Source organism: Alternaria alternata, assembly GCF_001642055.1.
Source record: "Alternaria alternata strain SRC1lrK2f unplaced genomic scaffold CC77scaffold_22, whole genome shotgun sequence".
NCBI lineage: Eukaryota > Fungi > Ascomycota > Dothideomycetes > Pleosporales > Pleosporaceae > Alternaria > Alternaria alternata.
The window spans coordinates 443,661-468,339 of record NW_017306211.1 but is presented as its reverse complement, the minus strand read 5'-3'; the positions used below and the strand labels follow the sequence as shown (position 1 = coordinate 468,339).

General features: G+C 51.8%; 10 protein-coding genes across 10 annotated transcripts; 5 read left to right on the top strand and 5 right to left on the bottom strand.

The window, feature by feature from the left end:
• Positions 1–88: 88 nt before the first annotated feature.
• Positions 89–4,017, bottom strand: CC77DRAFT_971585 (Adaptor protein complex AP-2 alpha subunit). Its single transcript, XM_018535843.1, has 8 exons — positions 3,623–4,017; positions 3,479–3,566; positions 3,413–3,426; positions 3,316–3,359; positions 2,976–3,265; positions 2,595–2,929; positions 606–2,548; positions 89–548 (listed from the first exon to the last, which is right to left on the bottom strand). The coding sequence occupies exons 1-8, from the start codon at positions 3,711–3,713 to the stop codon at positions 447–449; spliced, it is 2,907 nt and encodes a 968-aa protein (XP_018381743.1). The 5' UTR covers positions 3,714–4,017; the 3' UTR covers positions 89–446.
• Positions 4,018–4,438: 421 nt separating this feature from the next.
• On the bottom strand, positions 4,439–5,014 carry CC77DRAFT_1024207 (copper resistance protein). Its single transcript, XM_018525826.1, has 2 exons — positions 4,875–5,014; positions 4,439–4,778 (listed from the first exon to the last, which is right to left on the bottom strand). The coding sequence occupies exons 1-2, from the start codon at positions 4,960–4,962 to the stop codon at positions 4,630–4,632; spliced, it is 237 nt and encodes a 78-aa protein (XP_018381742.1). The 5' UTR covers positions 4,963–5,014; the 3' UTR covers positions 4,439–4,629.
• Positions 5,015–5,506: 492 nt separating this feature from the next.
• On the bottom strand, positions 5,507–7,878 carry CC77DRAFT_944942 (hypothetical protein; the record flags this gene model as incomplete). Its single annotated transcript, XM_018534995.1, has 4 exons — positions 5,507–7,293; positions 7,341–7,454; positions 7,511–7,642; positions 7,689–7,878. 4 exons carry the CDS (start codon positions 7,876–7,878, stop codon positions 5,507–5,509), a joined length of 2,223 nt encoding a protein of 740 aa, XP_018381741.1.
• A 343-nt stretch (positions 7,879–8,221) lies between these two features.
• CC77DRAFT_1024205 (dolichol-phosphate mannosyltransferase subunit 3) lies at positions 8,222–8,965 on the top strand. The gene is made up of 3 exons (XM_018525825.1): positions 8,222–8,362; positions 8,419–8,487; positions 8,585–8,965. Exons 1-3 carry the CDS (start codon positions 8,315–8,317, stop codon positions 8,750–8,752), a joined length of 285 nt encoding a protein of 94 aa, XP_018381740.1. The 5' UTR covers positions 8,222–8,314; the 3' UTR covers positions 8,753–8,965.
• CC77DRAFT_997642 (hypothetical protein) lies at positions 8,817–9,711 on the bottom strand (the record flags this gene model as incomplete). The annotated part of the gene is made up of 2 exons (XM_018536519.1): positions 8,817–9,459; positions 9,510–9,711. The coding sequence occupies 2 exons, from the start codon at positions 9,709–9,711 to the stop codon at positions 8,897–8,899; spliced, it is 765 nt and encodes a 254-aa protein (XP_018381739.1). The 3' UTR covers positions 8,817–8,896.
• A 207-nt stretch (positions 9,712–9,918) lies between these two features.
• On the top strand, positions 9,919–11,966 carry CC77DRAFT_971572 (hypothetical protein). Its single transcript, XM_018535842.1, has 2 exons — positions 9,919–10,690; positions 10,743–11,966. Exons 1-2 carry the CDS (start codon positions 10,041–10,043, stop codon positions 11,602–11,604), a joined length of 1,512 nt encoding a protein of 503 aa, XP_018381738.1. The 5' UTR covers positions 9,919–10,040; the 3' UTR covers positions 11,605–11,966.
• A 216-nt stretch (positions 11,967–12,182) lies between these two features.
• CC77DRAFT_1065337 (hypothetical protein) lies at positions 12,183–12,866 on the top strand (the record flags this gene model as incomplete). The annotated part of the gene is made up of 2 exons (XM_018528802.1): positions 12,183–12,408; positions 12,574–12,866. 2 exons carry the CDS (start codon positions 12,183–12,185, stop codon positions 12,864–12,866), a joined length of 519 nt encoding a protein of 172 aa, XP_018381737.1.
• Positions 12,867–15,094: 2,228 nt separating this feature from the next.
• On the top strand, positions 15,095–16,209 carry CC77DRAFT_401089 (hypothetical protein). Its single transcript, XM_018531537.1, has 3 exons — positions 15,095–15,782; positions 15,832–15,838; positions 15,888–16,209. Exon 1 carries the CDS (start codon positions 15,294–15,296, stop codon positions 15,741–15,743), a length of 450 nt encoding a protein of 149 aa, XP_018381736.1. The 5' UTR covers positions 15,095–15,293; the 3' UTR covers positions 15,744–15,782; positions 15,832–15,838; positions 15,888–16,209.
• Positions 16,210–21,457: 5,248 nt separating this feature from the next.
• CC77DRAFT_1078442 (hypothetical protein) lies at positions 21,458–22,092 on the bottom strand (the record flags this gene model as incomplete). The annotated part of the gene is made up of 1 exon (XM_018529285.1): positions 21,458–22,092. One exon carries the CDS (start codon positions 22,090–22,092, stop codon positions 21,622–21,624), a length of 471 nt encoding a protein of 156 aa, XP_018381735.1. The 3' UTR covers positions 21,458–21,621.
• A 727-nt stretch (positions 22,093–22,819) lies between these two features.
• On the top strand, positions 22,820–24,179 carry CC77DRAFT_944985 (kinase-like protein; the record flags this gene model as incomplete). The annotated part of the gene is made up of 2 exons (XM_018534998.1): positions 22,820–23,408; positions 23,458–24,179. The coding sequence occupies 2 exons, from the start codon at positions 22,820–22,822 to the stop codon at positions 24,177–24,179; spliced, it is 1,311 nt and encodes a 436-aa protein (XP_018381734.1).
• Between the last annotated feature and the right edge of the window lie 500 nt (positions 24,180–24,679).

The window sequence follows — 24,679 nt, the reverse complement described above, 5'->3', positions numbered from 1 at the left end:
TTACGCCCTTCTTGAGCGGTGCCACCCAAGGTACCGAAGGTAATTCGTCTCACGTTGAGATCACACATACAGAGGACTGTCGCAAACACCTCACTATCATAGTAGAAACCGTCTACCACAAAAAACAACGCTCCAATGTATATGATCATGCTACATGAACCAATTCAGAAAAAAAGGGTATGCGCCATATCTTGATGTTTTCCCCCCTTTCAAAACAAGCGCTACCACACATGCAGCCAGCCCAATCATCAAACAAACTCTCTCCTTCCCTCTCTTTCTCTTCCAACTTGCCCAGACCCAGACAAAAACATTAGTTTATGAAGAAAAAAATCGCGGTCTCGGGGAAATGTAGAAATAATCATGTTTTTGGTGGTGGTGGCGATGGTGGTAAGAAGTGAAGTAAAGAGTGGTGGTGGTGGCATGAACGAGAAAATAATTTACCCATTCTAAGCCATTCCCTCAATACCCTGCGAAAGCCGATCCTGCATAGCCTTGACCAGCACCGGCGGAACCGACTCATCAGTCGCCCTTATCGTAATGCGGTACATCTGTCTCATCGTTAGCTTGCTCAAGTTCCCACCAACATCGACATCATCATCACGTACCTGCGTCTCGAAATTCGGTTCCAACCTCAACAAACACCCAAACTTGCCCTCACTGCTATGTAGCACCGTGGCACCCACAATGTTCTTAACATTAGGATCCACACCCGTAACGATCCCCCACTTGAAACCCTTGACCACCTTCTGCACAAAGTCGCTATCCATGGTCCTATTCTTGTTTACCAGACCAAAGATACTCTGGTGTTCACGCGGTGCACCGCCGATTTGCTTCCACCGCTTGAAGAAGTCTTCGGCAGAGAGTTCGGCACCTTCCATGTACTTGTGTAGGAGGACGGGAAGCTGTAAAGTGAGACCCTGGAGGGCGCCTGCGAGGTACGAGATACGTATCGTAGGCGGATCGATGAAGACATTTTTGCATTCGAACATGATTGTTTGTTGGGTTTGGCCTTCGGGGGCGATAGTGGTGTCGGGGAGGCCCTTGATATCTGTTTTCAAGGTTTCTGCTGACCGGTTATCGAGTGTGGTTGTGAAGGAGCCCATGGAGAATTGCGACTTGTTCGTAAAGTAGAAGATGAGAGCACCCAGTTGTCCTCGGTACTCTGTTCGGAGGCCGACTTGTATCTGCTGGTCTTCGTAGAGTACGCCCTCTGGCCGCAGGAGCAGACGGGTGTATCCGACCTCCCAGTCGGGACTCAGATGAGCAGCGCTGGCAAGGTTCGGTGCTTTAGAAGCCTTGTTCATGTCGATGTTGAGATCCAGACCTTCCAAATCGCTTGATATTGCGGCAACGCCGTTGGCACCATTTGTCGCGCCAGTTTTGGCATCCTTTGGTACAGGCTCTGTGAAGCTTCTCTTGACGCCAGCGGACGTGTTCTGCCTTGCAAGACCAAACTCTTTGAGGTCCGCATTCGCGTCCTTGCCGCCAACCACCCACGTTCGCTTGTCGCTAGTGGTGGCGTGCTTCTGATGTAACCGTGAGAGCAGTGCCGACGTTCGTTCTGGGTAAGGAGGCATCTCGTCGCACACGGTGCGTAGTAGATCGTCCGTTGGCATGGTGGCGAGGGTGAGATATTCGCATGCTCTTTGTTGAAGTTCGGAATCAAGCGAGTGGCTGTAGGCGCGGAAAGCCTGGAGAAGCTGAGGCTTGATCTCGGGGAACAAGTTCACGTACTTGACGTAGCACGATAGGAGTATCGCCCGTGTAGTTGACGAGCAGCCTCGCATCTTCGCGCTCAACGCCATAAACTGCTCGATTGGGCTACATCCTTTGCTATCCGCGATCAAGTGGCCAAACTCTCCGAGCAGGTATCCGCCAATCTTCACAAGTGTCTCGTGGCAGTCCGACTTGATGTACTGCAGGATGGTTTGCGCAGCGTAAACTTGTAGCTCCTCGTTGTTCGTCGTAATCTGGATGACTCGCTGCCAGACTTCGTCGCTGACGTGGTCTCCAGCCATCGCGATCAGTCGCAGCGAAATATCCACGTACCACTGAACGTCCGTGGCGTACTTCTCTGTCAGAATGGCAATCTTTAGTACCATCTCTTCTCTTATCGCATAGTCGGCGGACTGTAGATATCGCAGGAGTTCGTTCACGATCGCTTGCGCATTCGTCGGATCGCACATGCTGTACAGCAGGTCCAGACCCTGTCTTCGCACACTGATATCCCTATCTCTTAACGACCCAATAATAATTGCCTGGTGCTTCTTGATAGGATCGAGGTTCTCAGTTCGAGCAGCTAGATGCGTCATGGCCTCCAATCCTAGATATCGCACGTTGGTTTCCCGAGATGCGATGAATTTGCCCAACCGTTGCGATATCTGAACCATCAGGTCTTGCTCTGTGTCGAGGTGTATTACGAGGTTGATCGCTTCGAAGAGGACGGCGTTCTGTGCGTTGTTCTGCTGTACGTTCTTCGGCATTTCCAGGGCGGAGTCCATGATCTTTTGGAGCGCTTCGCGAATCAATTTTCGAATATGGGAGTCCTCTGTTTCTGTCAGCGCACGTCTTTAGCAGCGGGAAGCGACACAAACCAGGTGGCGGGTAATACTGCAGCAGCTTGAGCAGCTTGACCAGTATCCACGGACATGGCACCTTGTAGTAGAAGTAGCCTTCAGCACACTCATTGTCCACGACGATCCGCTTCAGCCTATTCGCAGCTTTGATGTAGCTTCCCTTGTACTGCTCGGTGTTGTCTTGGACGAGTGCGGTGACCAACGAAGTGACCGAAAGCGCAACGCCCATGTCGGGGTCGTCCATGAGCGATATTATCCGTTCCGCCCATTCGTGTTGTACGATCGCAGGGTGTTTCCGGTATAGCCGTAGGAGTGTGAGAGCCGCCTTCTTCTTCACGAATGCCTTGGAGGCCCTGTCCAACGTCAGCTCGGCCATTGGAAGCGTTCTGTGCCACTCACGGTGATATGAGGAGCCTGTGGACTTCGGCGCTCAGTGCTTCTCCCAGTTCCTTTCCACCCACGTTGGCAATCGCATGCAGCGCCAAGCAGTTGTTGAGCTCATTGTGGTCCAGCAAGTCCTTCCTGATGCTGTTAACGACCAGGTGCAGCAATTCGTGCTCCTCGTGTAGGAATAGGGTAACGGCGAGATATCCGATCTGCTTTTCCGAGTACTTGGTCGCCGAGATGAGGTTCACCGCTTCGAGATGTCCGAAATCGACGTTCCAACCGAGTATGTATATGTATAGGAGCTGCGAGGGTCAGCAAATGGGGCATGGAGAGCGGTGAGTGGCGTGTATACCTTGCAGACGTATTTCTTCTTTTGATAGCCATTCAGGCCGGCATCTGGGGGGAATTCTGTTAGACCAAATCATGGGGGAAGCGTGTCCGAGAAGTACCTCTGAACTTTTGCCTGCAGCGCTGTTAGCCTTGGGGGACTTTGTGGAACGAGTTGGAGTACCCACCGTATGTTGGCCAATTCCTTGTTGATGCGCTTCTCTTCCAGTTCTCTTGCGCGAGCATTTCTCAGATCAGCGATGAATGAGACCAGTCCTGTCCAGATTTGTAAGCTTCCATCCCTGGCATCTCGTGGGCATGCCGTCATGTACCTCGCATCGTGGGCACGTTGCCCGACTGCTCCCGGCTGAAGAGGCCTCCACCAGCCCTCGCTGCCATCTTGGACGTGACCGAGGCCGCCATGCTGGTGGTAGTGGTCGTGGTGGGTGGGCGGTTCCCACCTGGTAGATAGCCCGACAATGCGGCGGCGGTAGTGGTGCGCTATGAGGGAATGGCGCGGTACGGGCCTCGAGGCAGGGTTTATGCTGGCGTGCGCGCTGCGGAGCGGAGGTGGATAGTTCGCGAAAGGGGCGCCCGTCAGCGGATTCTAGAGGCTGGCTGCAGGCTTAGGGCGCATAAAAGGGCAAGACATGGAATTGGAACGAGCGAGAAAGGCTCATAACACGACTAGAAGCTATTCAGCTGGTTCCCTGAATGCACAGGTGAAGGTGGGTATAAGTGGATGTTCTACACATGGATGCCAAGCAAACAGGGTCTAGCGTGGGTGGCTGCTGCACCGTGCAAAGACAGCATCCATCCCATCTATCCTGCGCATAGCATACAGCGGCCGATGCGTCCAGTCCAAGGTAAGACCAGATGGAACACCTCGAGACATTGCCACGAAACTCTACACATGCGTATATCCGATCGACCGTACCGCTGCGCTTCCCCGAGCTTGACCGCAAGCCGTCGACCGATGGAATGCCCTACACATGGAGATTGAGATCCTAGGCCAAAGGGGTACAGCCATATGCCGGAGAGATCTCATAGGAACGCCAAAGTTTCTAAGCTTTCCATAGCGACGCATTGCATGTCCAAGCTCGAGGTCCAAGACAAACGCGTCTCGACTTGGTCTGCAAACGCGTCCAAGCACTTCTTACATTGCGCTAAAGACATTATGGCACAATTCTGAACTTGAAGATTGTCATTTATTGGTATCAGGTATATCCACTCAGGCCAATATCAAACGCCAAAAACACCCTCCCATGTCACTTCGGTATCCCCGCGCTTCAAATGCATCATCATCGTACGCCATCACACATCCACCATTCCTAGCCATTTACTTCTGGGTAGTGAAGTCGGTCTCGAGGTTGGAGGTACCGTTGTTGTCGGCGCGACCGCAGTTGCACGCATCTTCAGTTCGCTTTCCGCAGGCACATGCTGAGGAGTCGGAGGGAAGCTTGTTCTCAGTAACAGCCTTCTCGCAAGCTGGAAATTGTCAGTACATGTTTAACAACTGGTAGGTGGTAGGTGAAAGACAGTGTTGTGGTAGAGCTGGAAGAAGGCACATGAAGGGAGGCATACTGCATTGAAGAGCGGGCTGCTTTCCACAGGAGCACTTTGCCTCTTGAGCGCACACGCAGGTGCCGTTGTTACGTCCGCAGCAGACCATTTTGATGTTGTAGTGTTGGTGAGTTGGGTTGGTGATTGGTAAAGGTAAGACGATTTGTTGACTTCGTAAGATTGTTTGTAGAGTGATTGAATCGTAGAGTTGAACTGGTAGCTGAATAACAATACATCGACCAGACAGCCCTTCTTTATACCCGTCACTCACTTCTACGACCTATGTCATGGACCCTGGATCCTAGCGGGAGAATCGCGTGAGTGGCTCATCTGGCCAATCAGAGGCCTCTTGATTACGCTGCAGTTACACGGTGAGGCTGGAACGCCACTGCCGCTTATTCACTGCCTTTTGCGTGTCCATTATTTGTTGGAGATCGTTTGAAGGTTATCTGATTGATATGGTCTTGTTGGAAAGTGGTGTGGTGGAGTGTTCTAGAGATTTCAGCCAAGATACATTCTTGGCACCATTACAATTGCAATACCACGAACACATTTCAGGCTTGGAGTGCTATCTCGACCAGGCATTATCGTGAACAAGTGGAGAGTGATTTATTAAGAATATGTAGATACAAAACATGACCATGTCGTAGAAATCATTGCGGTGCCGTATTCGTCCGTTTCATTCCCTTGCCCTTTAACCTTTCCCTTGCCGGCGATTCTTTAACCACCGTACGAGGAGATACCTCTTCAAACTCCTTGACAATTTCTCTCGCCAGGGGGGTCCGTGGACGCTCATCAGTACCATCCCCAACAAACGTAGAGCCCCTAGCCCTACCTGGAAACGTTCCAGGCGAATCTGTAGCTCTACGTGCCAGCTCCCTGACCCTCCCTGGTGATGCTCCACCAGGACTACCTAGTGTGCTCACATCACCCGAAGATCGACGCCCTTGGTGTTTAGACAGCGATTGCCTAATGCGAGAGTATTGCGTCCATTTGGTCAGCCTGGAAGTCCTTAGTACTTCCCCGACGGCTTCTTGGAGTTCTCTTACCGCATTGTTCTGCAGCGCCTGAAGCAGCACAATCGCGTTTTGGTGGTCTCTGCTAGCCGTTGATGGAGCTTGCTGTGCGAGACCTGCTTCTGTTGCATTGGCGTGCTCTTTGATCGTCTCAAGTAAGCCACTATCCTCCTTGATCTCTTCAGCGATAGCTGCGGCGCCCTCCAGTGTCTGTGCTAACAAGCCTAGGCCGAGCAGTCCTTCGGATCGCGCTTCGGGGTAGAAGCGCTGTCGGACTAGCTGGGCGATGGGTCGAGCAATCTGGGGTACTTGTAAGATCTGTATTTGTACTGCTTCAACGTCTTTTTCTGCGTTTGGTCGTCCAAGATATCGCAGCATGGCAACGATGGTACGGCCAAGCTCGATCATTGGGTTCTTCATTGTAGTGCTTGGTAGGGGTTTAGCCGGAGCAAGGGCTTGCTCGACGATGTGTGAGAAGATTACAGTATCGGCTGAGATGTCCGGGTCAATTGCTTCTGTGTCAGGGCCGACGGTCTCGTACATGACTTTCTCGATGTTGTAAAAGTTGCCAGTGACGAGCTTGCATAGCATGGCCGCTGCCTCGCCACGGACCGACGGATCGTCCAGTACGAGCATGCGACAGCATGCTTCCATGAGTCCGGCATCTGCAAGCAAAGCCCTGTTAGCCTCTGGAAACGTAAGATGCCGCATGAAACCTGCTGCGGCATATAGAAGAGCAGGCTTATGGCTCTTCTTAAGAATCAAAATCAGTCGAATATGTAGCTCCATGATCTTGACCATGTCAATGCAAACCTCATCAGACATGGCCAAATTTCCCACCATGACACAAGCGCATATCGTAGATGGGTATGCGCTGTCCCATGGTGCCCGTAGCTTTGCCTCTAGTCTCTCAATGACAGGACTTCTGACATTGAAATTCTGTGCAAAGACATCTGTAGCCGAGGCAGCAGATAGCAGCCCTATCAGTTGTGCCAGTAGGAGGACCTGGGCTTCATCTGACGTGACAGTATCGGCGTTCTTGCTGGTTGCGAGTTCCTCGAAAACAGCATCGATGTCTTCTGGCTCGAGTCGCGCCTCAAACTCCAGCATAAGGGTGACGAGATCGTCGAGCAGTTTTGGTGTTGCTATCCTTTGCTGGAATTCCGGATCTTGGAGGTAATGTACCAGAATAGCCACATATTCCAGATGATGGTCTTCATCGTACTGGAGTGCGACATTCAGCAAGCTCTTGAATGTCTCAAGTGAAACTTCGTCTTTGAACTGGTCGTCTGTCAAGTTGCTCGTGGTCCAGTTGAGCAGGTCCGTGGCATAGTCAAGCGCGGCCTCTGGTATTCTGTCAAGTACTAGGAAGGTGCATATTGTGGCGTCCAGTCTGATGGTGGCCGCCGCAGCTTTGGCGGGTTCTATTCGCATGAGCTGCATATCTGGAGGATCCCGTGGCATTGCTCACCAAAGTCATTGCAAAGATTGAAAAGTACGGCCAATGTGGTCAAGCGTAGCTCTGGCGATGGAAGGCAGCCAGCGATGGCTTGGAGCTCTCTTACGGCGAGCTCCCTGTTGGTATCTTGACTCCAGTCAGACTGTTTGCGTCGTACAAGGGTCTTTCCTAGGATACAGTACCATTATCAGCAACCGAGTTGCCGATGACTCTTAGGTATTGCTTCGCTATGGGATCTTCATGGCGCACGGTAGACAAACCGCGAAGAGCGTAAGCAAGGATTCCGCTGTCTCTGAAGGGCGCCTGCCATCTTTCTATACACTGTCAGCATGGTTGGCTTTGCACAGAAGCGTTACATACTACGACCGCCAACAGCCGTCCCGAACAGCTGCAAGGTCTTCTCTATCGCTTCGTTGTCCCCACTTGATGCAAACGCATCAAGCTTATGCACGTAACCTGTGAGGGCAGCGGTCTGACCTGCAGGGTTCCCTTGGAGTAGGCGCTCCAAAGACGCTATGTAGTCGCCAAGCTCCTCATTGGTTAAGGGCATATCGCAAAAGTGTGAAGATGAAGAAAGGCAGTCGCCGCAAAGTTGTGGCAAGGCTCAAGTCTGCATAGTGGCGGGCGAGATCGGGAGGAGGTAAACAGGCTACTCTCAGTCCGGAAGCAGGGCTACAAACAATAGCTACTGGCAGGATCGTGTTTGATTAACTCGATAAAAACTGCAATGGTTCAGCCACTTGTTTTTCTCAAACGCGGAAAGACGCGGTGACCTCCTCGGTCCTGCAGCAGCGTCGACCCACCCGCCGCGGTTGGCGTTGCCTTTGTCCGATTCCGTTCTGGACCCCTGGAAACAGATCCCTTGGCAACATTTGAGCCATCTGGCACCCAGCACTCAACACCGCACGACGTCAAGCATCACGCCCGAACACCTGCTCCGACCACCGACCCTCGTTTGACCCAGCTCCAACAACCAATTCGCCATCATGACGCGCGCTACCCAGACCATCAGCATTGGCATGCTCCTGACCTCCGTACAGCAGCCCCTTAGCTCTTGACATATCAAGACGTGTATGCTAACATGTGAAAGATCTACCTTTCCCTGTTCCTCCAAGTCGTCCCTCTGCCTCAGAAGATCCAAGAGGAGATTGTTCCTTTCGTAAGTCGCACCTCTGCGTGAATGTCTCGGCCCTACTACCTTCACCACTTACATCACCACCACCATCGTTCCCGGACTCTCGCTAACCAGACGGCAGCTTCCCTTCTGGGCTCTCATCTCCTTCGGCGCATACCTCCTCTTCAAGCTCGGCTGGGGAGTCTTCACCTTCAACGACGTACCCCAAGCGCACGCGGAGCTGATGCAGCAAATAGCAGAGGCGCGGAAAGACCTCCAGGCAAAGGGCGTAGATGTTGGTGAAGACTAGACAAGATAGATTTCCAGGGAGCAACATAATTAGTCTTGGTTTGGAGCACAAGGTGGGGATATCACAGAATCTGTAATGGATGGGTATTTGAACGTTCTACAAATGCTATGCCAAGACAACTTCTAGTCTGGCCAAATTCGAAGCTCATGCTGCCGCAGCGGCTTCCGCCTTCTTTTGTGCCTGCTTCAACTTCTTCTCCGTCCTCATGAACTCTCGAATGCCCACGGGTATGTCGTCGAACAGCTTGTCTTTATCCGCATCATCGAACCCAGTGTCCCAATTCGTTTCACTGCCACCACCATCGTCATCCATACTCGTAGCAACGTGACTCGGCGACTTGTCTCCCGCCACCATACTCCCTGTTCCTTTTCCTTCCTGCCTTTGAGCCTGCATCGCCGCTCTTGCTTGGGCGCTCTTCTCTGCCCACTCTTCCATCTCGTCCCGGTACATGTCCCACACACAATTCACGCATCCGGACATGCAGCAGTTATCCGGTTCTTCGGGTCGTGGGGGGACTAATACACCAGCAATATTTTGAGAGGAGTTCACAATCTCCTGTTTACGTTCCTCCAATGCAGTTGTGGAGCCGAAGATTATACGGGCTTTGGCAAATGTTTCCTCTTTCTGCGTTTTTGGCGGCTCTTTGGGTGGCTCGGGCGTCGTGTGAGATAGTGATTGTACTTCAGACAGTGGTTTCTTTAGCATATCTAGATATTGTTAGTTTTGGTCTTGCGAACAATGCGGATGAGAGTCCAACCTGCATAAAAGCCAGTGATAGGTCTGGCTTGTTCGCCTTCCGGTGCGATGTACCCTTTGAAGCGACGCTGTATCCGATCACTATTCTGGAGTCCGATCCTTCCTGCCTCTATCGAAGCACGCGGCCTGCGCCATGCTCTTGTGCATGAAGCGCAGAGTCTCTGGCGCAATGCCAGTGGGCCTGAGTATGCGATATGTTCCATTATCCCAAAGGAATGAGCGAAAGACGAAGCAGTCACAGATACTCCAGTGTGTCTCGTTATGACATGTCGATGTTGGCCACTTTGGTCGAATGCCAATTCGCAAGCTGATTGAAAGTACCGATTGACGGTTCGACGTCATTTTGCGCCGCCGTTCCGAATGTCGGCCAAAGCTGCAGCGAACGCCGACAGGGTAACAACACGCGACGCGTCGCATTCACTGTTATCGTCGCATACCCCACCAGCACATACACCAATCTATTCCTACCACGAGCACCCACAAATATCGCGCCGATACTACGACTGCAAACGATCCGCCATATGCGAACACGATGAACGAGCCACCGGCGAAGCGGAGGAGGACCATTTCGCCTGATGAACAAACATCAAGCCCTCTGAGGAAGCCTCCTCGACGACCGTCTTTCGCATCGCCTACAAAAGCCAGCCTTGCGCGGAACTACCCGAATCTCTTATCTTCGTCACCTCTCAAAGCATCTCCAAGACGCAACAGGCAAGCGGGGTTGTCAGCCAGACGTGGTCCTCGAGCAAGGGAAGAGAGCGATTCGGGACTACCGGGGGATGAAGATGAGCCAGAACTCCCGGGAACCCCTTCTCAGAACGACCGCGAAAATCCAAAGCAGCCGCGCCGAGGTATCCTCTTCTCCTCACCAAGCAAGCGACCTCCGCGTGTCAGAGATCCTGTAAAACAGCCTCCACCGACTTCGAGAGCACCAGCAGTACAGCCCGATGATATCACAGGGCCTATAGAGGATGGTCCTGTCGAAGACGTCACTCAGGAAGCGGTGCAAGAGAGACAACCTCCAGATCCAGAGATCGAGAGAAGGAGACAAGAGAAGGCACGTCTGCAGCGCGAGGTAGAAGAGTTGGAGGCTCAAGTATCAAGATGTATCGACGAGGTGGTCAAAGAGCAGCGTCGTGGTCCAGAGGATTCTTTACGGCCTCCAGAGCGCGACAGTTTGAAGTGAGTGTAATGATTCCCTATCATAGCGAAGCGATGACTGACGCAATACTAGGAAGTTCGTATCCGAGATCAGCGGTACTGATACAGAGCCGGAGAAGTCAGCACCAGTATCAAGTCTGCTTTCATCGTTCCTACCATTCGCCGCCCTTTCCGTTCCTCCACCACGCCCGAAACAAGCAGAAAAGCCAGTTCCGTCCCATCGGCCAGTGGAACTAGCAGATCCCTTGCCTTACCTAGAGATGTTTACATCGCTCAACTTCTCCACACAACTCAGCCTGCCTCGTAGCAAGATATCTCCGGCGTCGCAGCGCGTTCATCAGAAACACACCATCGATATTGCCGGCCCACAGAAGCTGTTGACGGCCCAGGTTTCGATTACAATCGACGCGTTGACGCACGAAATTATCGACATGCAGCTGCTTCGGATCTCACCATGGGCCGAGCGTGAATTAGGCACCTACATCCGCGCAAGAGCGCTCGAAAGAGATCTCGGTAATGCCTCCTGGGCCATGGACTCATACTGGCAAATCGCAAGGAAACGAGCGCAACACTGGCACAAGTGCGAAACCAACTTTGCGCATCTCCTCGTGGGTCGCACCGCGGAAGATACCGAGAACACTCAGCCAGTAAAATCCATCACGCGCAAGGATCTAAGCAGGAACTTGGGTCGCGATACCTTGATTCTACAAGATAAACACGTCTTACTGAAGCTCAATTGGCGGATCGGCTTCGATTGGACGGGCGAGGCGGAGTCGGATGTCATCGTGGAAGCCGCGTTTCCTCAGGTGTGGTCGGAAATAGGTGATGGTGCTGCTGCTTTTAAGAAGATACCCCAAACTTTTGCTTCTCTTGTTCGCACAAAGGGTGCTTTTCAGGCTACTAGTGTCATGGTAGCTTTGCTGTTTTCTCAGTAGATGGGATATTTATAACGCATCCTGAAGATATACTGCTTATTCTTGAGAGGGAATTCAGTTGTATTCCATATCATTGGCGAGTTCTTCATATTTGCTATACAATTCATTTGAGAGCGTCATTGCGTACGTGTAGGTATGCATTGCGGAACTTATGAGTGGCTCGTCGGTTCTGCGTCATCGCGGTACCATAGGATAAAGTGAAGTGGATGGTAACCACAGTATGCGCGTACACAGCGATTGTGAGTCGAAGATATCACTGGTGAGGAATTAGTCGCTCAACCATGGTACAGTTCAAGAAGGAGGAGCCATCTCATGTTGTTATTGGTACCTTCCATAGCTGTTAGCGTACTGCCTATATAGCCAAGTCCTCTATAGCATTCATTCCACCACTCTTATACTCCAACAACAGTTTAGGATACTGTTCTCGCTTTCGTATCTTCCAGCCTTCCATCTTTCCTTGACCTCCGCAACTAATAAACTCTACGAATACCTCCCGGGCCTATCTTCATCGCAACTTTTGTTGTCACAAGCACCTACATATTCTCCAAATCATCTTCCCAACTCTCGGTATCACCACCATGGCTGAACACAAGACCATCCAGAAGCACTTCCCTGCGGCCTTCCGCAGCATGCGCTGCCTCTCTTGTGGCCACGACACCACCAAGGGCAAGGTCTTCCGCAACATTCTTAAGCCCGTCTCTTCCAAGGCATGCCTTGGTGTAAAGAAAATTACACTACACTGCAAGTGTCCCGGTTGCGCCACCGCGATTATCATCGAAACTGATCCCAAGAACGGGGGCTACCGTATCGTAAAGGAAGCAAAGAGCTGATACGACGCATGGAGAGATAACGAACGGGCAAAAGACACTGAAGAGCAGCGCCTAGATCGTCTTGAATTCGAAAAACAGGGTGAATAAGATGTCGATCCGACTATGGAGACACTATAACGCCGAACTGATGACGCATAAGTCGAGGTCGCTGTTGCCGATGCGTTGGACGAGATCAGAGCAGCGGACGCACGAAGAGAAAAAGTTGATGCGAAAAGTACTGTGATTGCTCTTACGCTGTTGAAAGACGCTGAGCATGCTGAATATGCTGAGGTTGCGCGGGCTGCGTTCAAGGGTGCAAAGAGGAGCTTACCAGGCTCGGAGTCACAAGAGGAATCGTCGGGTGTGGAGTTTTCGGCATCTAGGCCGGCGAAGAAGGTTAAGAAGGATTTTGCGAAGGCGTTTAACATTGAGAGAAAGATGGATAGTATTTAGTAGCCAGCTGATAGGCGCACATTATGATACACAGAGGATTATTCCGATGGACTACTCAATAGAGGCACATCAGTCTGCAAATCTCAGTGAGTTCGAGTCCGATGCTGCTGATAAGCTGTCCATAAAAACCGATTCAGCCTGTTCTTTCTTGGTTGATCTGAAGTGCATCCATCGACGTGGACCTAATCGCCTAAGCTTCCTCATCCGTTCGTACCCCCCTGCCATCTCGTACCACATTTGACACTTGAGTAGGCAAACTTTTCCTGTTCTGCAGCCAAATTTGGGTGGATCTAGGATTAGAAAGATATTGAGTAGATAATGGCGAAATGCCTTTTGGTTGGTCTTGTGCATGTCCTTTTCGAGTGATGACTGCCAAAACCTTACCGCCATCATGCATGATTTCTGGCTCAGATGATTGAAGCCTCTGAATTCGCGCAGATTGTTCCGGTAAAGCTCATTCGTAGTACATATGCTTTCGACTATCTTCGGAAGAAGCATGATTAATACATCTTGCGGCTGCATTGAGTAATCAGGAAGTATCCGCAGTGACGGATGGAGCATACCCATCGTTCCGAATACTTTGTCCCGCACATCTGAGCATTCTGTATGTGAAGCGAGACTCCAGATATCCCACCAGTCCTCGCACATGTCATTCCGCGCACGGTTGATATCATATATTCGATCATTTGCATTGAGCACATCCATACCCTTCCATGAAGGATCCAGGCTTCCCCACGCGTCGTTCACTCTCTTCAACCCCGAATAGAATGTGTCCCATGATAGGATATTCGAGCCAACGCGTATATTGACAGCCTTACCGAGCACGATCTCTTGAGTGACCCATAGTCTTGACCAATATGGAAGGCACAGAAGGCGACGCAAACATGGTATATGTGTACTGAATCCCTGCTTATTCACACTCAGCTTTGGGCAGGGTTCCTGAGTCGAGAGAGCACTCTCATGGACGATCAAATCTATAAGCTCGTTGCTACCTTCGAACTCTGAACCAAGCCAGACCTCTACAGCAGTTGCGCTGTAGATTTCCGCCATTTGGCTGACCTGGTGGGTCTTTTCGTCGTCTTTTCCTTGATTGATGCAAATTTGATCGATCCAGAACCAGGTTGAGCCACAGGTTCGTCTGATTTTCAGAAAGTCGTACAGATTTTGCCGAACTGGAAGCCACCCTCGGCATTCCGGGCTTGTAACAAGTACGTCTTGCGCAGGAAACTCGGGGCCCCAAGTATACGATAATGCGACGAAAGGCAACGTTTCTTTGAAGAAGTCGTTATAGAGAGCCCCACTCCGCCATTTAGAACGCGGATGGCCCTGAGCTCTGAGTCTAGCTTTCTCCTCTTGGTAACGAGTGAGAGCATGAACATGACTACTAAAGTCTATGTGCTTTATGGTGATCTGAATTGGACTCTCCAGGTCGTAACTCGGTTCGATTGTCAGCAGGCGTATCTCCTTGTGTTTGAAGTTCAGCGGAGTGTGTGTGAATCGCACGTCGGTAGGCGGCAGCTCCATCGGTACGATGAGGCTATGTGCGGATGTTCGTTAGGTAAGCTGTCAATACGCGCGGCCCTTTGAAGCGAACCCTGGACTTCAGAGTGTGCGTTGATAACTTGCTCTCTCGCTAGACTGATCGTATAGTGGGCAGAATCCGTGGTGCAAATCGATTTGCGAGATCCGCATCGTGAAGCCCGTTGTCGTGTATGATAGACCAAGGCAGCTGTGGGTTCGAGCAGCATTGAGGCGGAGTAAACTCATGAGGCTGAAGCCCACACGCGGCTGACTTGGCCAGACCCTTGGCCCCACATTCCGTCTCTCAATATTAACTGGCTGCACGCCATCAGCAGCGTGTAGAACATCAGAAGACGACCTAAAACTCGGGTAATCAGTGCTTTTACACTTAGTAGCCACAAATTGAAATGGAAAAATCCTCTAATATCCTTTCATCACACCAAGGACGTGGCTTCTTCAGACTCCCGAGGTCACTTCCACCCGTATGGACCCTGTGCAGCTGACTAGCCCATCGGGATACCCGCGCACTAACCAAATCAGACTGACATCTGGAAAAGTGTGTACTTGACATCCCATTTAGGTCGACTTGACTACGAGCTAGAACAAATATTGTCCCCTTTAGCAATACCCAAAGATGAATGCCGAAGCTTCAATTATGTGGCGTGCTGAAGAGCTCGCCTACCCTTCATCTGTCAGGGATAGCAACGACTCGAGGACACAATCTCCAATGTCTACTAAGTATTTCCGGCAAGCTCAAGACGGCGTGCCCGTGTGCGGACAAACTGCATCGCTCTATAAGTAACCCAGTATGAGGACGTCCGCAAAGGCATCTTTCACTTCATATTTCTTTGACAAAACTTCCTTTCCATCTTTGAATTACTTCCCTCTTGTATATATTGTCTCACCATGGGCTTCTGGAGCGGTATTGCGGATGCCTTTTCACGCGATGGAAGCGCAACACTCTTCTGTGAGAAACTTCCAGTTGTTGGATATGTCACCGCAGGTGTTCAGTTCGTAGCAGGCAACCCTGAGCATGCGAAACGCGCTGCTGCTACAGCTACAAATTCCACACTCACGACTGGAGGCGCTGCCCTTGGGTTTATGGTTGGCGGACCTCCGGGTGCTGTGGCTGGTGCTATGCTGGGATCGACGGCTGGCATTGGGTGCGAGTACGGAATCAGCACGGCCATTAACGATGAGGGTGTGAAAGGGAATGTGGGCGAAGTGAGCATCAAGAAGATCGTTGTTGATGGAGCGCTGTCTGGAATACTCCCCGGAGGACAAACAGCAGTTAGCAGAACGCTTGATAGCGCAGTCGGTAGCATAGCCCCCAGGGAAGATGTAAAAACCGGCTAGCCCAGCGGTCTAAACATATCTTCTTACAGTTGTTTACACGTATGCTATCTTCAATACCAATCTAAGAACTTTCGCTGACCAGATCTAGTAGCCTAGTAGGTATCCCCCAAAACCGATTAAGCGATGTGATGGATAACGAACCAGACACAATTGAAGAGAAGGACCTAGTACGAGTAGCATGAGCAATGGTATCCAGGATCGTTCAGCTACTGTCAAATACTATCGCAATCGGAGGACCACAAACAGATGTTATGAGAGCTTCTAAGGTCTTAGTGATGGCGATTGATGTATCAAGGCATTCGATAGACAGATATGCTTCTATACGATGTGAGCCCGTTTGGACAATAGAGGCCGATTTTACGCTTTCCCTGAAGAAGGTCCATGTTGCTACTTGTAATGCGTCTGCCTGCTGATCTCTAACAGCCTTTGAATAAGGAAATATATTCTTCGCATTCTCAGGTTATAGTCCCCTATAGCAATGAGTTACTATCGTATACAGCATTGCTAAACAGTTTTGTGCTTGAATTTTAGCACCAACACGTTCATCGTAGCGATGTTGGAATATTCTGGTGGATCTTTTTTTTGTACTACTGCACAGCAGGTGTATCCTATCATGCAACTTAGTAGATATGCCAATCAAGGGTATTATTTATGCTTTACATCAACACTATAAAAGGAAAGCGGGTATGAAATTGGAGAATACATATCAGCAGTCTATAATTGTGTGAGGTCAATAGCATCCGCTCGAACTATTGAAAAATATGTCCGAAGGTGCCAGGCCATGAGCGCCGTACATCGGTGACTTTGCTGTATCTAGCAGGGAACATCAGTACATGTCGCTCTCATGCTACATTTTCGACGTCTTACTCGCTCGCTCAGCTGAGTTGAGGTGGCATGACGACTTCCAGGTGATGGACCGTCGGCGCACGCGAGACATCCACCAGCGACAAGGTATCAATTCGCCTTGTGAGTGCGTGACTGCCCACATCATCGGGCGTTTGATACTCAGAAGTTGGTGTTGCGTGTTCGTCGATGTGATCAGAACCTGAGGTATGCATATGGCAGCGGCAACGGTTCAAAAAAAAAGCCTTGCGATAGACACGCGTCTGCCACGAGCGTTTGCGGATGTTGCTCCGATCTTGAGTACCACTCCATAGGGGTTGAGTGAATCCACAGTCAACCATGACAACCGTCTCAGAACCATTAAAGATAGTGGTTGCTTAAACTGGTCGCCTGGGGCCTCGCCCCATCGACGCATTTGCCACAGCGCCTACTTACAGACCATCTACCTGGACCAGTTCTTCCCGCATCCGCAAGGCAGCCATGAACCACTTACCAACCCATACACGCGCGCTCTATTCATGGCGTTGAGGAATCGAGTGGATATGAAGCTGCATGAGCCAGTCACGCAACCGCCCGTCCCCTAAACAACGAGGGACCTTTTCTTAGGCCCACCCCCGCAGCGCCGCACAACCGCATCGATGACCTGCAGTAGTTTCTTACCCGTGCCGCTCCCTGGATCTCGAAAAAAAGAAGCCAGAGCCAGACGAGATGTAAACATGATCTTAGTGTTGATGACCCAAGGACCCAGACGGCCTCAGGGCGTAACGCGCACGCGTTGTTGGCGGCGCAATCCTCTTCGTCAGCTGTGCTGCATCATCAACCTCTCCGCGATATGACCGGTAAGGCAGTCAATCAGCCATCGCCATCCACCGTCCCAACTTCATGTCGTCAGCTGATAGGATGCGGGATGTGTACTGTAAAGAATGGGTGGGGTAAGGTATTGCTGCACTGCCAAAATATTTTTTGTAATGGTGAGGCTGTTTCATATTATGTTTTGTGCTGATGGGTAATGGGTGGAGAAGCGAGTGGTGAGGCGGAGATGGCCACCGCCGCATTGCCGACTTGAGCGAGGCGGTTGACGAGGATCCCGTGGCTATGTACACACCACGCAGTCGCCCAGCTAAGCGCGAGGGTTGACCTTGTGTGAGAGCCGGGTATGAGGCTGCTCGCCATTGCTGATGCATGGTGCGCGCTGTAGGAGTGCGAAACATGTGGGTAACGTCAGGCTGGCGCGGGTATTGGGCTTGCATGCGACGGGAGTTGGTGCTGGTGGAAGAAGTGGATAGGTAGAGATGTATTGGGGTCGTCAGGTGACAGTTAGTTATGCGGTGGGCGAAACATTTGATGTAGAGAGATGTGCTGGCTGTATTGGTGAGGCTGTAGTTGCTTCGTGGTGAAGTTTACAGTAAGACTGTGTAAGCAGCTCACATGCCGACTATCGGATTTGGACGACGTCTTGCGCTTTCCACAAGAGACTACATTGCACCTATGCCACTGGGAGACGCATGTCACATTCATAGCGATGTTGAGATGTATGTCACGATGTTCTTCCCGAGTCACCCACCGAGCATCCTACGACAGCTCAACAGAAAGCATGCAAAGACCGAGTGCGAAGCCCGAATGCGCAAGAATTTTCAATCATTGCACCGAACTTGCTCAGGGCACTTGACCACTTCACCATGCATTCTGATGATCCTGCGTCTCGCTGCCGGAGTTCTGCCTTCTAGTCGGACCTAACTGTGGAAAGAGACGGGAGATTACTCGTGGCCGCTGTGATCTGCAGACCCTCAGCGAGGCTCAGATCGAAAAATCCCATCATAATCACGACTAAGCTCAACGCGAGCAGCTGTACTCATCCAGAAAAGCCATGGAACAACACAAGGGAACCGCAAAAGGTCCGAAGTCCCTGCCGATCCAATCTCCTCACGGGCTGCTCGTCTGTAGAGTTTGGTTCGGTGGTTAGTTGCCGCCGACTAAAGGCTGCTAGGGACGAGTGTTTCGTCCATCTCGATTGCAACCGACGAGTTCAACCAAGATAGGGTCTCACAAGTGACGCGTTAAATTTCACACAGCGCCAATGAGCCGGGCCCCAGACGGACTCTCCAGATTCCGCTCCAGTGAACTATGGTGGAGAACACGGGCGGCTTTAATTCAACGCGTTTCGTGAGACCGCTTGACGAAGGTTCCATTCTGTCGTTATTGCTGGTCGGCCGCGCAGCACATGTTGTTGGGACTGACATATTGGCGGGGTGTATTGACGAGTAATCTAAAGATACAGGAGTTCTGGCATGGACTCCGGTTGCTGAGGTATCAATTCAAGAGCAATGTATTGGATGATTTGATGATGTTGGTTGAGATGAAGAACGTTTCTAGAACGGCTGATCAGACCCGGAATTCTCGCTGGTGCTGGGTGGATAGCTACGTCTCTGCTACAGAGCCCACAAAACCTGCGTAGGCATGTGGATGCTGATCGGACCCTTGAGATGCGGTCTCTTCGGAAGTGCGAGTTGTGTAAAGATCTGACCTCAGCATGCTGTATCAGAATAAAGTGATGTACAGGGTCTTGCATCACAGGCCGCCCAGCGTGATGACGTCCTGGGCGGGCATCAGCACTGAAGACGCGCAAGCTAACCCAAGCGATCATCAGCTAGTAAACGGCCTGCGTAAACCTTACAAGAAATCGTAAGATGGAATCCACCTGGGGGCAAACTTGGTGTGTCGGAACGGAACGCCCCAGATGTGTAGTTATTGTAATGCATGATGATACAGCCATATGACCCTTGGAAAGCTTCCGGAGTCGAGTCCATCCATAGCGACAGCGAAACGTTGATGCCTGCATGCCTGGAGATCGACCAAAGAACCTTGGAGAGTTCGGACCGACTGGGAGCGGTGTATACTATATTTTGCTATACGGCACGCTCGACCAATGGTAATGCAAATCGCCATAAGGCATGAGGTGGCGAATGGCGGTTTGCCGGCACTTGTTAATCGCCAGAGACTGCCATTCTAGTGGAGCCAAACAAAGGCTGAATAACACAAGGAAAACGAGGCTGTCATGCTGTCATTTGTTGACGACGAAAATCTTTGAGTGACCATAGGATCTGGAATTGACTGGACCTGCGAGTGGGTGAATGATCTTCTACTACGGTCACTGGCGCCGTCTGTTGTTGACTCCAGCCGCAGACGCCACGTCGCAGGATCTGTTAGCCATGTTGACTTCCCCGATGGGCACGACAGATCGATTGGATGTTTCCTTGATCACACAGCTGCCGTTAGAGTTTGAGGGCGCAGGAGGTTGAGATGGCGGGGCAGTTTTAGTTTTGGTGGGTGTCAGAGGTTTAGTTATCGATAAGGCTTATCCTGCAAAGTCCTTACCTGGCATTTGGCGGTGAAAGTGCGACTCTCGACCACCTCCACTGAAACGCTCGAGCTTTGTGGAGAACGCCTGTCCGGCAAGGAAAGCATGCACGATTCTGAATCAGCAGGATCGAGAGCGTGCATTGTGCAGCCTATGGCGGGTCGAACGGATCAAAGCAGACAGCACACGATACCTGGTAGTCACGGATGGGCACTATTGCAAATTGCATGTTGTTGTGCAGCGCGCTCACAACTTTCCAAGACACAAAATATGCGCTCTATGAAGAGATTGCTAGCGGCTTGACAAATTACCGCACACGTCGAGCGGCTGAGCTATCACCCGTGGCCACGTTCGTGGGAACGGTTCCTTCATCTCGAATACCAACAAAGTTTCTGGCCGTGATATTGACCCGCAACCAGCGCAAAGGAACAATTTCGCCCAGGACATGATCTTCGGTCCCTTTCACTCACAGACTCCCGCTCGTAGGTTTAGCCTACGGGAGGCGGACTTGGCTGGTATCTGTGCTTGTGCACGGATGACGCTGGAGAGCAGAAAAAGAATTGAAAGCTGCAGGTGCTTTGCACGGCTATCTCGCTTGTGCTGGGGTCAGCATCGTAATCTGTCACCCATCCCAGCGCCTGCGACTCATATGTGTACAAGATGAGTCGGCTATTCTTCCAACGGGCATGGATACGGGATGAGATACGAGCCGGTAGAACGCTCTCTCGATCTGGAAGTCTTGGAACATGTTCTATTCGATGGCAGCTGTACGATCGATGACTGGTAAACGACAGATGAACAAAAGTTCGCCCCAAGGTATTGCGCAATAAGCCACGACATCAACAGCTGAGCGAATAGCCGGTGTGGGTGGAACAGCAAGACAATCATAGGCGGTGACTGCCAGGTCACAAGGCCATGACTGGATCTAAACAACACGTAGGTCTAAGGGATGACTCGAATGATGATTGGCACAAAAGTACAAAATAATCTCCGCATTAATTGGCTAGGCGGAGCAGTCTCGAAAATTCTGGTGGATGCTGGTGCGCCACTGGCGGGCCCAAATCGTCCAGACAAGATTGCCCACGGAGCCGAGCGACAGGGTGTGCTCATGGCGAACGGTTCGGTTAGTCATCGAGGAGAAGCAATATATTGGGCAAGCCAATGACAAGCAGCTACACAAACAGGGCGAAGGCCGGCGCAACAAGGTTGGAGGACGTGGGAATAGACTGGGCCCAATCGGGCATCAAGTGCCATGTGTCATCGCCAACGCTCTTTTGGCGGTCCCAATACTGGAAGCAGCTCGCCCTGGCACGCTGCAGCAGTGCAGCAACGGCAATAGAAGAAAATTGAAGGACAAAGAACGATGATCAGAAGCGCCGGAAAACGAAAGACAGGCCCACCAACTCGAAACCCGAAACGTGACCGCGGGTTGGTGACAGGCACTGTGCCGTCCTCTAGACACAACACCGGGTTCAGGCAGACGGGACGAAAGGTCGTCTGGCGGCATGACAGTCAGAGATGCAGAGCAGTGCCGCAGCGTTGCGAGATCGTCGTTTGGACGGGCTGCATTCGTCATGGGCCCTCGGAGCCAGCGAAGACTATCGAACGCCGCCCGTGCGCTCGCGGCTTTTCGAGACGTCGTAAGCCTGGGCAGGCTTTGCAGCGTGTTTAGGGAGGCTAAGCAGCGCTAGGCAAGGAACTGCATAGCTGCGTCTGCTTGGGGCGAGGCGCGGTCGTTTGGGAGGCTTGGTGGGCCCGTCTAATCGGCCGGTGACTTTGTGCTGAGATCAGGGGGCCGCGCTCTGGCAGAGGCTGGGGAGGCAACGAATGAGAGGGTCGAGCTGGGCCAGAATTGCCTTTGACATGTGTCCTCTCACTGCGGGCTGACGAGCGCGTGTGGAGCGAGCAGTGAATGGCCACGGTGGAGCGACAATCGAGGCGCCACACACACAGCGCGCGGGTCCGCTTGCACCGTCTTGCACGTAGCTCTCTGCACTTGTCGCGTCGAGAGCAGGCCTGTGTGTCACCCTCTCGGTGCTGACAGGCGTCTGATTCGCCCCAAGTCACAGCCGCCCGGTGAGCAGCGGAGTCGCAGGCGGCATGATTCAGGTGAATCAAGGACAGGCCCCGGCCGCTCGGTAGCTGCATGACTGTCTTTGTTGGACACGGCCTAGCGTCCAACTGGGTAAAGACGGCTCACACCACTGCACACCCCGGCTGCTTTCACTCTCGCCTCCCTGCGCGCGTTGAGACGAGCTTGCGAGCCAGGGTGGGTTGCGCGAGTGGAACCACACGTTAGCGTCTGAATGTGCGTGCCGGAGGCCATGGCACACATCGCTGATGGCCTGCACTCGCTCTGTAGCCCCATCCTTCTTCGTCATAGCGCCGCTCCTTCCCTATATTTACGAAAAACCGGGGCCTCCAGTCGAGCCAATAGCCACCTGGGCCCTCCTGCGAAGCCTCTCTTTATCACTGCTGCCCAGCCGTCCGTCCTCATACACATACATCATATCCCGCCTCATCCTCTACCACTACCACCACCACAACAACCACTACCTTCCTCCTACTACTACTCTACCTCCTCCCAACACATTCCTTCTTCAACCACAACCCAACAACTTCTTCGCTCTCTGTCAAGCACTCTTCACACCACAGCCTCTTAAACTCACTCAACCGTCTCCACCTCCAAGTCACCTGACTTGCCGGATCCGGTTACTGCTCTATAATACGTTCTTCTCTTTTCTGACTATTCCATCCGGGACTGTTTGCTGTTTCCACACGGACCAGGTCAACCTCCATTCTCCGGATCACTCTAACATCGTCCTTGAGGCCTTCATTGGACCTGCGAGGACTTCTTCCACTTCCCTCTTACAATATGTACCCAACTCCCCCAGCATCCCCAACCCAAAATGGATTCTGCGCACCCGAAGACCGCCTAGGTCAAGTTCTAGCTGGTCGACTCCAGTTGACTGGCATTCTCGGTGTAGGAGCTTACGGCGTCGTGTACACAGCCGTGGACATCCAGACCAACATCCCATATGCCGTAAAGGCACTCAACAAGGTCGGTCTTGAGCCTCGCCAGAGGAAGTTCCAGCAACGGGAGATCCAGCTCCACCACCAGGCCAGCGCTCACCCCAACGTTGTCTCTCTAGTCAAGATTATGGACGCTCCTGACTGCACATACGTTGTCATTGAATACTGCCCAGAAGGTGACTTGTTCTCCAACATCACCGAGCAGGGCAAGTACGTGGGTAACGATGCCATGGCCAAGCGCGCTTTCCTCCAGGTTTTGGATGCCGTTGAATACTGCCACTCTATTGGAATCTACCACCGGGACCTCAAGCCAGAGAACGTACTAGTCACTGACCAAGGAATGACTTGCAAACTTGCCGACTTTGGACTTGCCACTACCGACCACGTCACCTCTGACTTTGGATGCGGCTCGACTTTCTACATGTCTCCAGGTATGTTGATCTAACCTGACTCAGCGAGTCACGTGCTAACTTTGGGCAGAATGCCAGACATCGGCACCCAAGGCCTACTCATGCTACGCCTCAGCGCCCAACGATGTTTGGAGTCTGGGAGTCATGCTTGTCAACCTCACATGCGGACGCAACCCATGGAAGCGAGCTTCTTTCGAGGACAGCACCTTCCGCGCCTTCATGAAGGACCCCAAGTTTTTGAGGACCATCCTTCCTGTTTCCACCGAGCTCGACGCCATTCTCAGGCGCATGTTCGAGTTCAACCCTGCCAACAGGGCAACCATTCCCGAGATTCGTGAGATGATTCTCCGATGCTCATCTTTCACTGCCACAAAGTCAGCGGTCGCAACGCCTCTGTCTTCTCCTCCTTTCAGCCCAGTGGACTACAGCCGGGATGCCGCATACAACGCCTACTACCAGGCTCCTGCGGTACCCCAGTTTGCTCCTCTCCCCGGCTCAGCCTACGCCCCATCACCCTTTCAGCACTCTACCTCATCTGGAAGCTCTAACTCGGACAACGACTCTGTCTTCTCCGCGTGTTCATCTGCTTCATCCGCATCCTCGACATCTTCGTACCAACACGTTTCCTCTTCTCAGGTTCCCAAATTTTCTTCCCGAGTACCGCAGCCTCAACAACAATACGTTTCTCAGCCCCCTGCCAATACGTGGTTCCAGCCATTCATCCAGGCGGCCAACCTGGTCAAGCATGTGTCCTTCCAGCCTTCTATGATGGCCCCGGTCCACGTCTACTAGGCCGCTCTTCTCTTCTGGCCCTTTGGATCCTTTTTATTACGATATGCTTCTTCACGATGTGTTTATACAATTTTCGAAAAAGTCACGATGACACGAACAGCGATTGATTTCTCGTTCGGTGTTGGTGCGGTTTGTTTTCTTTTGGCGTTATAAAACTAGACCAGTCCGGACGATACTCCGGCTCTGGACTTTTAGAACTATCTGGCTACTACGTTTAACTTGGGCAATCGCCTTGATGGCACGGAGTTTGAAATTGGGGTGGCAATCAACAATGTCTGCCACGTATATTAGGAGTGGGGTCAATGGGCATTTCCCGGAGTTGTTCTTGTTGGGCTTTGAACCAATAGAGGTTCATTACCATCACGTTCGTTCGAATTTCACATCAAGAGATACCAGAGCACTAGCTCAAAACTGTATGGTAGTAGGTCCCACAAGGAGGACAGCAATATTTGCACTGCGCAAACTCAAACAAATGCAAAAACATACAAGCGGTCGCCGCG